Source organism: Giraffa tippelskirchi, chromosome 10 (genome assembly GCF_054371585.1).
Source record: "Giraffa tippelskirchi isolate mGirTip1 chromosome 10, T2T-mGirTip1v1.2.pri, whole genome shotgun sequence".
NCBI classification, from domain to species: domain Eukaryota; kingdom Metazoa; phylum Chordata; class Mammalia; order Artiodactyla; family Giraffidae; genus Giraffa; species Giraffa tippelskirchi.
This window is the reverse complement of record NC_137284.1, coordinates 146,735,776-146,749,354: the sequence shown is the minus strand read 5'-3', so window position 1 is coordinate 146,749,354 and position 13,579 is coordinate 146,735,776. Positions and strand designations below refer to the sequence as shown.

The 13,579-nt window shown below is 47.2% G+C and overlaps 1 protein-coding gene across 4 annotated transcripts in view; it reads right to left on the bottom strand.

Moving 5' to 3' along the window:
* TBXAS1 (thromboxane A synthase 1) overlaps window positions 1-13,579 on the bottom strand; it is a 166,771-nt gene that overhangs the window by 54,789 nt on the left and 98,403 nt on the right. For all 4 annotated transcript variants that reach the window (XM_081533202.1, XM_081533205.1, XM_081533204.1 and 1 more), the window contains 4 exons: window positions 9,346-9,434; window positions 7,193-7,341; window positions 5,475-5,605; window positions 244-558 (listed from right to left, as the gene is read on the bottom strand). In XM_081533202.1, coding sequence (XP_081389328.1) covers window positions 244-558; window positions 5,475-5,605; window positions 7,193-7,341; window positions 9,346-9,434 — 684 coding nt within the window. The remainder of the gene's footprint in view (window positions 1-243; window positions 559-5,474; window positions 5,606-7,192; window positions 7,342-9,345; window positions 9,435-13,579) is intronic.

Sequence of the window (13,579 nt, the reverse complement as noted above, 5' to 3'; positions counted from 1 at the left end):
TCTGCATTTTCCCTGAGCCAGGCTTGGTTCATGGACCATCCCAGGCAGTGAAGGCATGTGACAATTCTTTTTTTTTTTTCTCTCCATGTTGTTCTGAGTACTCCATTTTACTTGTTAACCCCGAGAGACGGAAAAGTCATGCCACGGCACACTTATGCACTTAGAATGTGATTTTAGCAAGATGGTTATAAAAAATAAGTTTCACTTTGATGAACACAAAGCCACACAGAAGACTGTACTCACATGTTTCTTGCTGAAATGGTCCACCTCTTCCAGAAGCTTCTCTTGGCACTCAGGGTTGGTGGCCAGGAGGTAGGTGGCGAAAGAAAGAGTGTTGGTGATGATCTCGTAGCCAGCGATGAGGAAGATGAAGGCCTGGCCCACCACCTCATCCACACTCAAAGGCTTGGACAGGGGTCTGCGTGGGTGTTGCCGGGACGGGTTCGCTGGGCATTTGGGGGCAGAAAAGACCTGACAGACGATGTCAAAGTTCTCCACGCCCACGGTGGCAGCAGAATGGCGCACATCCTGGACCATTTGGAGGAAATCTCTCCGCCTCTAAGGGAGGAAAGAAGAAAACGCACATTTGGGCCTCAGAGTCACATAAGGGAGCGCTCTCATAGCACAAAAGAAGATGAGCACACGCAGGTTTCAGAGAGTCAATAGGAACGAGGATTTTCTTTGCGGGATTGTCTGAGATGGGGGAAACCTGGGACCTCCCCCTCCCCCCGTCCCTCACCATGGCACTGAGTGTAGCCAGCAGCAGACTGTGTTGCTGCCGATAGAGCATGAGGCCGTTCTTGCTGGGCTGATTCAGGAAGATGTTAAGCCACTTTGATAAGTAAAGAGAGCAAGTTGCCAAACAGTATGTATAGCAGAATCTCATGTTTGCAAGACCAGCACCTGGACAGTGTCTGTGATTACACGTGTCCACGTGTAGAAAATGTTTAGCAGCACCCTACCCAGCTGTTCACAGTGAGCTGAAGGAGGGGGAAAACCAGGGAGGTTTTTATTGTTTTCCTTCATCTGCATTTGTATTGTTGGTTGGTTTTTCCAATAATAAAGCAATTCAAGCATCGTATAGAATTAAATTAGGGACTTCCCTGGTGGTCCAGGGGCTAAGGACTCTGTGCTCCCAGTGTAGGAGGCCTGGGTTCGATCCCTGGTCAAGGAACTAGATCCCACATGCTGCGACTAAGAGTTCGCATGCCACGGCTAAGGATCCCACCTGCCCTGGTGCAGCCAAATAAATAAATATTTAAAATATAAATCAAAGTAAGTACTCCATTGTTCACATCCCACCTCCAGGGCGGACTTCTGTGTCTAGTTTTTGTCACTGCAGGAAGTTCACAGGACCTGGGGGCGGGGAGGGAACTCATCTGAAGAAGCCTGCCTTCCAAGTCTCCAGCCTGCATTTTGCTCATCCTCCTCAGGTTGGGTCCCTTCTATCCTCAGTAATCTCCTGCCCCATTTAAGTTAGAGCTTTCTTACCATTTCCCCCTCCTTCCTTACCAGTAGTTTGCAGATCCTTTCTATTTATACTACCCCTAAGTGTAACAATGGAGTGTTTATGTATCATTTTAGTTCTGACTGCTGGTAGCTCAGCTGGTAATGAATCTGCCTGCAATGCAGAAGACCTGGGTTCCATCCCTGGGTTTGATCCCTGGGTTGGTAAGATCCCCTGGAGAAGGGAATGGCTACCCACTCCAGTATTCTGGCCTGGAGAATTCGGTCCATAGGATCTCAAAGAGTCAGGCACGACTGAGCGACTTTCACTTTAGAGTTGACTAAGTGTGTCCCTGACACATCTCATCTTTGAACAGCTCTTGAATGTGATGAAGGACCACCAATGGGTTACTCTGTTCTGAAGTCTATGGGACTCAACACCAAAAGGGCGAGTATTAGAACCACCAAGAGAAAAAATGATCATTTCAAAGTTCTTGACTTGTTGCATAATTTTCTCAGTCCTTTGGCTTCTGGATTTCTTTTGAATCCGTAATCTATGTCACACACATTAGCATCTTTTAAGGAGGTTGTTTGAAGAAGAAAATGGCAACCCACGCCAGTATTCTCACCTGGGAAATCCCATGAACAAAGGAGCCTGGCGGGCTACAGTCCATGGGGTCGCAAAGAGTCAGATATGACTTAGCACTAAATAACAACAACAACAAAGGTGGTTATCAGGTCACACAGGGTTGCTTGCATCTCCAGGGCGGGATCCTGTGCCCCACCCCCACCCCATGCCTGTATTGGGCCAAGCACATGTTAGGTTTGCAATCAACAACTCCACAAATACTAATAAACCCGCAGTGTCCTAAGTGTATTTTGAGGAAGGCTGTGTTGGATTTACTTATAACTGCATGCTTTGGAGCAGGAATCTTGGATCATGAGACCCTTAGCTCATGAGACCCTTGGGTCATGACCCCCTTAGATCATGAGACCCTTGGGTCATGACACCCTTGGATCATGACACCCTTGCAGCTCTACTGGTTGGAAAGTATCTTCTGCGGAGATTCCAGTGGGGCTCCCAGTTCAGCTTGTGGGCCGAAAGAATCTTGAGACTTAGGGAGGCAAGGCCCCACATACTGGCAGCCTGCTTGCATGGGATTGGCTGAGAGGATAGCCCTTGCCCCCCTCTTCCCACCCTGGCCCTGCTCAATCTGCTTCCCAAACAGCATCCACAAGTGCTGACTTTCCCCAGCTTCCTTCCTGTTGCCTGGGCAACATCTGAGTCTCTAACCCTGGCCCCAGGGCCGGGCACGATGGCATGCGTAGGAGGTGAGCTCTCTTGGCTCCCAGATGCCATTCAGGGACCCTAGAGCATCCCAGGCTCTCTCTTGGCTGGCCCATTTGAAACTCCTCAGATGCTATATGGTTGCCATCCCCAAGGCTTGCTTGTGGCTTTGCTGGAGTCACATGAGGACAATGATGGGAGGGAGGGTGCAGTCACATCCACGTCATTGGATCTACCCTGGGCAGAGCTGCTGCTGGCATCCTTTCCTCTCATCCCAGTTCAGCCAGGCTGCTTCAGGGCTGCTAAGCCTTATAGAAATCTGTCTTAACCTCCAACCCCAGAGGCCAGAGGAAAGGCCGGCTCTCTGGGGCCTGTGCGCTGGAGAGGAGCATTAGTGTTGATGGGTTCCTTTTATTTTCACTGTATCGCAGAGGCTATTTGAACACTGCCCATTTAGGCCTGCAACAGTGCTGGTTTACGGTTATATCCAAGAAAAATACGCACCCTGATAGATGTAGGTGTCTAATCCACCCATTGGCGAGAGCTTAGAAAAATATTTACCTTTTAACATCTGTGCTGCATTTTCCACTGCGCAAACACACATCTGCTTGATGGAATGTCTACGGAGTTTAGATGGGTTTAAAGCAAGTTTTCTTAGTAACCATATAGCTCTGTCTTGACAGGGGCAGTCCTGGATTCATGGTTGGGAGGTTTTTCTCAGATCAACTCGTTGTTTGAAACAAATAGCTCTTGAGTTTAAAAAAGGAAAAGCTTGAGGCAATCCTAGTAATTGGATCTTTAATAACCCTTCACCTCTTAGCAAGCTATTTGGTGCACCAGTTAGAGAATTTTCAGCCTGATTCCACCACCAGTGGGTTTCAGGCTGGGGGTAGGGGGTGTGTGTGACAAACCTCACGTACATGAAGGAAGGCCTTCACAGTAGTATTAAGGTTTGAAAACGGGACTTTGCTCATCCCTCCTTCCCCAGGCTCACCCTGGAGAAGCATGGACCTGGGTAAGAGTGTTCTGTCCTTTCAGATGGCAGAGCTGGGCCAAGGACACCAGGAACTGATTCTTCTCATACATCTAAGGGTGGCAGGTTGAGTTCCCAGTGGTATGGGCCAAAGGGTAAGCTTGTCTGCACCTTCCCTCACCTTCTGGACAAGGACACCTTTGCTGCACAGTGTCCAGAATGTGAAGCTGGGCAGGTAGAGGCTACTCCATGCGACTGGCCACTAACTGACTGCATCTGCCTTGATGTCATCTTCTGCCATCCCGGCGACACTGGAACACACATCTTCCCCTTGGTAATCTCTTTGACCTGCCCAGTCTTTGAGAAAACAGTTAAATTTTTTTTTATTTATTTATGTTTTAAAATGTTTGTTTATTTAGCTGTGTCAGGTCTTAGTTGTGGCTTAGTTGTCAGATGGAATGCGGGATCTTAGTTCCTTGAGCAGGGTTCAAACCTGCATCCCTTGCATTGGAAGGCAGATTCTTAACCACTGGACCACCAGGGAAAGCCCCTACTTATGTCTTTTTATTTTTGGTTGTGCTGGGTCTTTGTTGCTTTGTGGGCTTTTCTCTAGTTATAGCAAGTGCGGGCTCGCTACAAGATTAGGGGGTTACTCTCTAGTTGGGATAGACAGGCATCTCATTGTGGTGCCTTCTCTTGTTGCAGAGCATAGGCTCTAGGGCATGGGGGCTTCAGTAGTTGAGGCACTTGGGCTCAGGAATTGAGGCTCCCAGGCTTTGGAGCACAGGCTTGATAGTTGTGGCGCACCGGCTGAGCTGCTCCGTGGCATGTGTAATCTTCCCGGACCGGGGATCGAACCCACGTCCCTTGCATTGGCAGGCAGATTCTTTACCACTGAGCGCCTCGGGAAGCCCAAGAAAACACTTTTAAAGCTACATCTTATGCAAGCCAATTCAGGAAGAGACATTTCAGCCCTGTTTTTTCCTTTTCAGCAATTTTCTTGACTAGAGTAAGGCCCATAAAGAATAGCATTATACATACACGAGCATATCCAATATTGAAACTATTTTCCTTAACACTGAACATTCCTATTTCTATTCTCAGCCAAGTTCAATCAACAAATATTTACTCGATTCCTACTGTGTGCCAAGCGTAGGGCATATCCACAAAGGGGAAAGAAATTTCTAGCTCTCAGTGAAGCACGCGAGGGCCCTCAACCATGCATTTTGCTGTAACGCCCTCCCTTCCTCCATGCAGAGAGGGATTGTGGGATTGGTGACAGCTGCCTGAACTCCCCTCTTGAAATGATGCTGTTCATGCTGGAAAGCTCCATCTTGCTGTTTTTCAATATAAAGAATATACTGATGAAAAGCACATGTGGGCAGATTTATCTAGAAAATTCTCTGGGGCAGCCATAACCTGTGCTGGGGGTGATGCTTGAAATAAGGTGGCCTGTGAACCTGAAGGGAGGGCAGCTTTAATTCTACTCCCCTGGGTCAGAGGGGGCACAGATTGCTCTGGGCTGCTGCTCCCGCCGTCCTTCCTGCCTGCTTTCCCCTCTCTCTCCTTATTTGTTCCTCCTCTGCCTCCCCGCCTCCCACCCCCTTCTCTCTCTTGGCTGCCCTGGCAAGCTCTAAGCGCTAGGCCACACTGAAGGACAGCTTGGCGTGAGTGTGTGGGGCTGGGAGGGGAGGGAGAGAAAGCAGACAGCGATGCCAAATTAGCTTCTATTCCATTTCGACGCTGTGTCCTATTAAAATACGTTACCTCTTCGGCTGCTTGCTGGTCCCGCAAGGCAATCACATTCCTAATGAGTTTGTTAAAAAAGCCATTCAGTTCATCTCGGTTCTTATTGGGCAAAATCCGGGCCAGTGGGACCATTATGGATGGAAATGATACTTGAAAGAGAAAAACAAAAGTGGCATTGAAAAGAGGGTGAGAATAAACCAGGGCTATTAGATGCCTGTTGCCAGGAAGCAAGCCCTGGCCTTGAATTAGTCTTTTGAAGGCCTGTCTTCCCCTCTGAATCGCCAGTGGTCAGAGCAGAGTTCTACCTCTGGACTCTTTACGCTTCCTTGGAGGTAGTAAGCGCTCAATAAACGTCTGTACAATGGAAGTGGGGCTTCAACTGAGGGCCCACTTCCATCTGGCCCTCAAGCAGCCAGTCTCATGTTTATAAGTTAATTTCCCTAGTCCTAGATAGGAGGGTCCAAGGTTTCTGTATTTCATCAGGAAAGAAGAGATTGCAGGCCATGTTTCAAGTCCTAGCAAGTTGTGGAAGCCGATCTACTTTCTTAACTTTCTGATCATTTGCATTTTTTGTTTCTTCCTTTGGATCATTTTACCCGGAGCTGCCACTTATTCACTCCTGGATGATAGCCTGGACCGTGGGGGCCAAGCCTGTCCCTGGGGAGAGAGGCTCTGTTCAGATCCTCAGCTTTCACAGGGGGTCTCCCGTGCATAGGCACACGTGGGAGCTGAGGGAGAAGACCCTTCTGATCCATGCATGTCTCAGCAGGCTCTGCCCATTTTCAAGAGCAGGGGCCTGCGCCAAAATGACACAGCAGGGAGGGAGGGCTTGGAGTGGCAGCCACCATGGGAAGTGGACCCACGTGCCCTGCAGTGCACAAGATGCCCTGTGGTTGATGGTGTGTAGAGGGTGAGGAGTGACCCTCTGTGCTTTGACGCCCATAGTGACAATTGTTATACTGTGTCAGTGCAGAGCAGATGGAGGTGACAGGGGCTTCCACAGAAATTGACTTGGGAATGGGAATGAAACTGACCAAGGAAGGAAATAGAATTTACCAGCCCAGCAGAACGGTTTGGAATTATGGCAATAGTCAATAACCATAATAACAACACTGCAGTGCTTCCATAAAAGCAAGAAGACACTGGAATTGGCCAGAGGGTAAACACTCACTTCTAAAATAGAAATACGATAAATGGACCGGTCTCCTCACCACTGGGTAATCTGCTAGTCACCCATCACATGGTTTCCAGTTCACTATGTGTTGGGCTTCAAGCAGAGTAGTGTTCTAAAGAGGGTTTTGCTGGAGGGGAGGAATATGTCCTAGAAAATGAAAGGTTTTAGGTTCACGTCTTGGCTCTGCCTTTCCAAGCCTCAGTTTTCTCATCTGTGAAGTGGGGAGGAGAATGCCTTCCTCGCGAGGTGGAGAGAAGCACCAGCGGAGGCAGTGCAGCAGCCCTCTCAGCCCCAGGCACCACGGCTGTGCTCACTGAGGGGCCGGTGAGCTGGGCCAGGCCTGCCTGTGTGGGTAAGTGGCCCCAGGCTGGTGCAGAGGAGCCTGGGTGTCTCCAGGGATACCAGGGCTCTGCAGGGCAGACTCCACAGGTGACTCTCAGAGACACCCCAAGTGCCCTTTTGGTGGCAGGGGCGGAGCCTCGAAGCTACCCGAGGCCACTGGGGTGCCATGGGGTCTGCCCAACTTGCCCAGTTTACCCCAGTTGGTGGGAGCTACACTTACAGAGTAAAACCAGGAGAGGTTTGGGGATGGAGGATGCAAAGAAGCGCCTGCAGTGCTCCACGAAGGGGTGCTCGGGAGCCTCCTGGGAGTCCACTTCGGTGCCGAAGGCGACACTGGCCACCACATCTGTGGTGTAGCAGCAGTAGGTCCTATGGGGGAGGGAACCATTTGTGTTCAGGAAGGAGGTGGCCACTGGCCTCCCCATCCACCTCCTCCCGGAGTGCACGACTCCACCATCTACCTGTTCAAAGCGGGGTTCCAGCAGACCTGGAGTGGGGTGGTAGGACAGGAACCCTCCCCCCAACCACCTTGGGATGAGATCCTGGGAGGATGACAGCAGAATTCAAGGGGAGTGTGTGTGTGTGCTCAGACACTTCAGTCCTGTCCGACTCTGCAGCCCCATGGACTGTAGCCCGCCAGGCTCCTCTGTCCATGGGATTCTCCAGGCAAGGATACTGGAGTGGGTAGCCATTCCCTTCTCCAGGGGATCTTCCCTAACCAGGGATCGAACCCGGGTCTCCTGCGGTTTCTGCATTGCAGACAAATTCTTTATCCACTGAGCCACCTGGGAAGCCCATTCAAGGGGACACATAAACACGTAACAGGGAGCCGATCTAGACAAAGATGGGGTCACCCTGACAAAGTCAAATACCAAGAAATACACTTTACTTTTTTTCTCCGCATGAGGGAGGGAAAACACTTGACCCAAAGCCTATGTGCTTTAACTTCAAAGTTGTGCAGAGCCCATCAAAGGCCAGGGTCTAACAACTGCTTGAGGTAGATAGAGCAAGTTGTGACTGATGAAATTATTAATAGCAAGCTGAGTGTCTAGTTTTATTAACTCTGTCTCCCTCTTCCTCCTAACGGTTTTACAGTTTTCATCGGAGCAACAAATAAAAAAAACCAGGGCCCTTTTACACTCAAATAAACATAAGATAAACTTTGGGAGCAGTTTCATGAACATATGTATATTATTACAGGAAACACACGTTGCACTTTAGAAACAAACAGAAGGAAAAGTGTCTGGCAGTAGCTCCAGAAAAATTAACCTCTTAGGCCCTAGGAAACCTGCCCCTCAAATGGCCATTTTAAGCTTTAAGAGAATAACCTTTTTTTGTTTTCTTTGTAGGGGTAGTTAGGTTGCTTCTAAAAAGGCTAACAGCTGGGAATTCATATCCTTTAGTAATGAAAAGGTCTATTTTTGTGGCCTGACGTAGGTACACACTTAGTTCCCCTTCTTCATAAATTCTATAACCACTTATCATTAAGGACTACATGACATCTCCAGATGACGTGTTTTATTTTGACCTCTTTTACTGAGAACATCTCTACAATTGATTGTTTCCCGGTGACAGCAAAAACAACAATGTGACTGCTGAATGTGATTTCATCTGATCCTAAACATTGAAGATGTAAAGGTTTTAAGAGTTATTAACTTTGTTTTTATGGCTGCTGGGCCAACTGACCAGCCGCTCAGCAACTGAGCACCCAACTCAGTGAGTTGGGTGAGACCATACCCTCACCCAGCTCATGCATGTCATGACCAGAGAGAATGTGGAGGAGAGGATTTTGTAAACAATATGGTAGAATGTAAATGCTGGTGATGATTATGTTATGATCTTATTAACATTGATAATGAGAGCAAGTTGGCTTCTGGCTGATCTGCTGTGTGACTCTTAATCTGATATAAACCATAATTTAGCAGAGGTCAATTAGGCAAAAAGCCAGACAATCAGTCCTTTAAATTGAGGCTCTACCACTAACTCATGGCTTCCAGGCTGAGCGGGGCGGGCACAGTTTTTCTTGAATTAAAACTGCATGGACTGTGCCCCCCCAGACCCTGTCCTTTCTGCCCAGACATATCTTGCCCACTCCTGGGTCTATAGAGGTCAGAGGGCAAGTCTCCCCACAAAACATGCCCACTCAGGGTTCCCTGCACAAGTCACAGCCCCCGGGGCTTCATTTGTATTTGCTTCACATTTTCCGTGGATTTCATTTCTTCTTCTTAGTCCACCCACACTTTTTGGAGCTTGTAAGCATTTCCATAGTTTGTTGGTCCCAAGGTAATTGTTCAGCGATTATGTACAGTTACAAGAAGCAGCAGTTCAAAAACATGATTTCTCATCTATAATGTAGCCATGCAGTGCCCTTACCTCTGGATGTCAAAAGCCTCCCTGGATTGTGCGTAATGCTCTAGGTGAGCCAGGAGCACTTCGCAGGCCTGGCTGATTAAAGGAGTCATCTGAGAACAGATAACAAAGGTGCAATTAGGACACCATGCAGGGAGCACACCTAAATTAGCAACAAATGAAGAGGTTATATATGGTGTTTCCTGGGAAAATGGTTATCATTTTGATGTAACTTTCGTGTACCTGAGAAGAAGATCTAAAATTCACAAATATTGTAAAATACAATTGCTGTAAATGCCTATTTTAGCTCAAACAATCTGTTTTTCTTTTTTGAAAGCAAAAAGAAGAAAGGATTTAGAGTAAATACTGTGAAATAATTATGAAAATGATCATTACATGCTTAGAAATGAGAATCAGCGCTTAGTTTTCTGACATTTGGTTAGTATTAGAGAGTAAATAGACCACAATTCGTATGTACTAACTCAGGAATTAGCCCAAATCCATGCTTGCTTGATTCCGGTTATACTTTAGCTCTTCCACTAGAATGTAGAATCTCAGTACTGAGAGGAACCTAAGGTTCATCCATTTCTACTTCTTATTCAATACAAAAATCATTTTTAGAGCATGTGGATGGATGGTTATTCATTTCTGCTTAAGCTGTTTAAAACTTTGAATATAGGGAACCCTTGATCTCAAGAAGCCTTTGACATCCAGGACTATTGCTGAATTTCTTGTTTGTTTTCTTGTTTGTTTGCTGTGCTGGGTCTTTGTTGAGGTGCACAGCCTTTCTCTAGTTGCAGCACATGGGCTTGGTTGCCTTGCAGCATGTGGGGTCTTGGTTCCCAGACTAGGAATCCAACCCACGTCCCCTCCATTGGAAGGTGGATTCTCAGCTGCTGGACTGCCAGGGAAGTCCCCTGAATTTCTTTTTTGAATACTAAAATATCTTTCTTATGGAAAATACCTAACATACACATGGAAAGAATGGTAGGGATTATGAACATTCATGTAACTATGATCTGCCTTCAACAAATTTAGTCCTCATTTTGGCTGCCCGCCACGTTGACCCTAAAAGTCTGCCTTCAGTGAGTGGAATTCTTTGCGGAACCCAATGGACACCCCCATGACCTTTCATTTCCTCCTGTATTTTTGAAAAGCCAAGTTGGAAACATCAGGGGGAATCCTTTCAACCCAGTCACAATCAGGACTGACACCATAGCTAAAGCAACATGCTGTGACCTAGCGGTTTGAGTATTTCTTGTGGAAAACTTCCTTTGAAATGTTACTTATGTTTAGATTTTACTTTTTTGGCACTAAAATATCAGTTTCTGAGATCAGGGGAGATTTTTGTCTGTTTGTTCATTTTTGTATCCTCAGCACTGAGAACAGCACTTGGTACATAGTATTGAATGAATGAATGAGTTTTAATGATTACATAAGACCACTGTTCAGTTAAGGCTTGAGGCACTGGAAAAGGTTATAAAATGTTAGTCTATTTGTTAGAAGGTATATTGTTGTATTGAGGCAGAATCTGATTCCCTCTAACAACCCCTGGCTGGTTTCGTTTCTTTCTTCTTCTATGTGCGTGTGTGCATAGTTGTGTCTGACTCTTTGTGACCCCGTGGACTGTAGCCCATCTTAAAGAGATGGGAATACCAGACCACATGACCTGCCTCCTGAGAAATCTGTATGTGGGTCAAGAAGCAACAGTTAGAACTGGACATGGAACAACAGACTATTTCCAAATCGGGAAAGGAGTCCGTCAAGGCTGTATATTGTTACCCTGCTTATTTAACTTATATGCAGAATACATCATGTGAAATGCTGGGCTGGATGAAGCACAAACTGGAATCAAGATTTCTGGGAGAAATATCAATAACCTCAGATATGTAGATGATACCACCCTTATAGCAGAAAGCAAAGAGGAACCAAAGAGCCTCTTAATGAAAGTGAAAGAGGAGAGTGAAAAAGTTGCCTGAAAACTCAACATTCAGAAAACTAAGATCATGGCATCCAGTCTCATCACTTCATGGCAAATAGGTGGGTGAACAATGGAAACAGTGAGAGACTTTATTTTCTCGGGCTCCAAAATCACTGCAGATGGTGACTGCAGCCATGAAATTAAGACACTTGTTCCTTGGAAGAAGAGTTATGACCATGCTAGACAGCATATTAAAAAGCAGAGACATTACTTTGCCAACAAAGGTCCGTCTAGTAAAAGTTATGGTTTTTCCAGTAGTCATGTGTGGATGCGCTAGTTGGACCACAAAGAAAGCTGAGTGCCGAAGAATTGATGCTTTTGAACTGCGGTGTTGGAGAAGACTCTTGAGAGTCCCCTGGACAACAAGGAGATCCAACCAGTCCATCCTAAAGGAAATCAGTCCTGAATATTCACTGGAAGGACTGAGGCTGAAGCTGAAACTCCAATACTTTGGTCACCTGATGCGAAGAACCAACTCATTGGAAAAGACCCTGATGCTGAGAAATATTGAGGGCAGAAGGAGAAGGGGACGACAAAAGATGAGATGGTTGGATGGCATCACCGACTCGATGGACATGAGTCTGAGTAAGCTCCGAGAATTGGTGATGGACAGGGAAGCCTGGCGTGCTGCAGTCCATGGGGTCACAAAGAGTTGGACACAACTGAGCGACTGAACTTGAACTTGGATTGTAGCCCATCAGGCTCCTCTGTCCATGGGATTTTCCTGGCAAGAATGCTGGAGTGGGTTGCCATTTCCTCCTCCGGGGGATCTTCCCAACCCAGTGGTTGATCCTGCGTCTCCTGCATTGGCAAGTGGATTCTTTACCACTGAGTCACCTGGATGCTTCAGATACTTGGACAGCAAGTTTTGCCCCTCACCCCTCAGCGTCTGCTGGACTGTCATTCCCTAGCCCTTCAGTTACTCTGGGCACCACACAGTTTTCCTACACTCTCCACTCTTACTTCTCTCTCTCTCTTTTAATCAGTGTCACTCCTGAAAGGCAGTCCCATAAATGGAGCAGCACCTCAGGTGCAGTCCCATAAGTCACAAAGATATCACTTCCCTGCATGTCAGTTGCAAAGCCAGGTATGTGTTGAGTTTTTGAGAAGATACATAACACAGGCAAATACTGAGGTTCAGGTCAACGAAAACCACAAGTTTTCTTTCCATGAGTCATCATCAGGTGCATTTGGTTTTTTGACGCTTGAGTGTCCATTCATTAGAAAGCCTTTACATTTACCTAACACATACCTCTGTAGGAAGTTGTCCTACCATCTGTTCTAAGCAGAGCCATTTCTTCCCTGCCCTGAGACTGTCAGGTGATTGGGGAGGCCTGGCAGGGAGGCCAGCCTGGGCTGCTGCTGCCCAAGGTTGGATGGGCACACGGTCTTGTTGGACCCCTCACTCCTGTAACTTCCTCCAAGCCAGCCCTATGTGGTCTGGGGTGTAATGAAAGTGCTGTGTGCCCAGGGGCCCCCCTGATGGCCATGGGGGTGCTCAGAGAAGCAGAAGGGCACCCCTGTTGAGTGAGAGTGAGCAAGCTGCTCTGAGCTCGGGATTGCATGGGTTCCCCGGTGCGGGGGAACGAGAGTGGGCCTGGGTGGCACCTGTGGGCAGCCGGGCAACAGGTCAAGGAGCAGATATTTAAAGCACAACCCACCTACACGCCCAGTGGAGAGATGGCAGAGTATCTGAGACCCTTCCCGTGTTCCCTGCTGCAGAGACTCTTGGAGGGAGCATTTGTAGAGGAAAGCTAGGGAAGAAGAATTTTCTGCTCATCAAGCCATAAGGGCTTAGAGTGCTGGTTGGTTGTACTAGGTGTGGTGGACCGAGGGCGTACTCACGCATTTAAAACTCATCTTCTATATCCTTGGCTATTCCTTCTTTGTTCCATTTGAATTCTGGTCAGAGTGCCTTGTAAGACTTCGGTTTGCCACTGTATACACAGGATCGGACACAGAGCTGTGGCCCTCCACTAGATGGCTACTTCCGGCAGCCATGGAATTGGTCAGTGTCACTGTTTCCAGCTCTTTGGCCAGCTGTGCATGAACCTAAATAATGGTTCTACCAGGCACCATCTTATCATTGTTAGCATAGGAAGACTTTCCCAAGTGATTTGCCAAAACAGAAATATAATTTATCTCATCTATCTATCCTGAAGTCCACTAAACAAAAGGAAAAAAAAAGGGGAGAGTGAGAGAGAAAGAAAGACAGGGAGAAAAGAAATGAGGATGACTATACTGAATTATTATCTTGGTAATTATGAGTGGACTCTT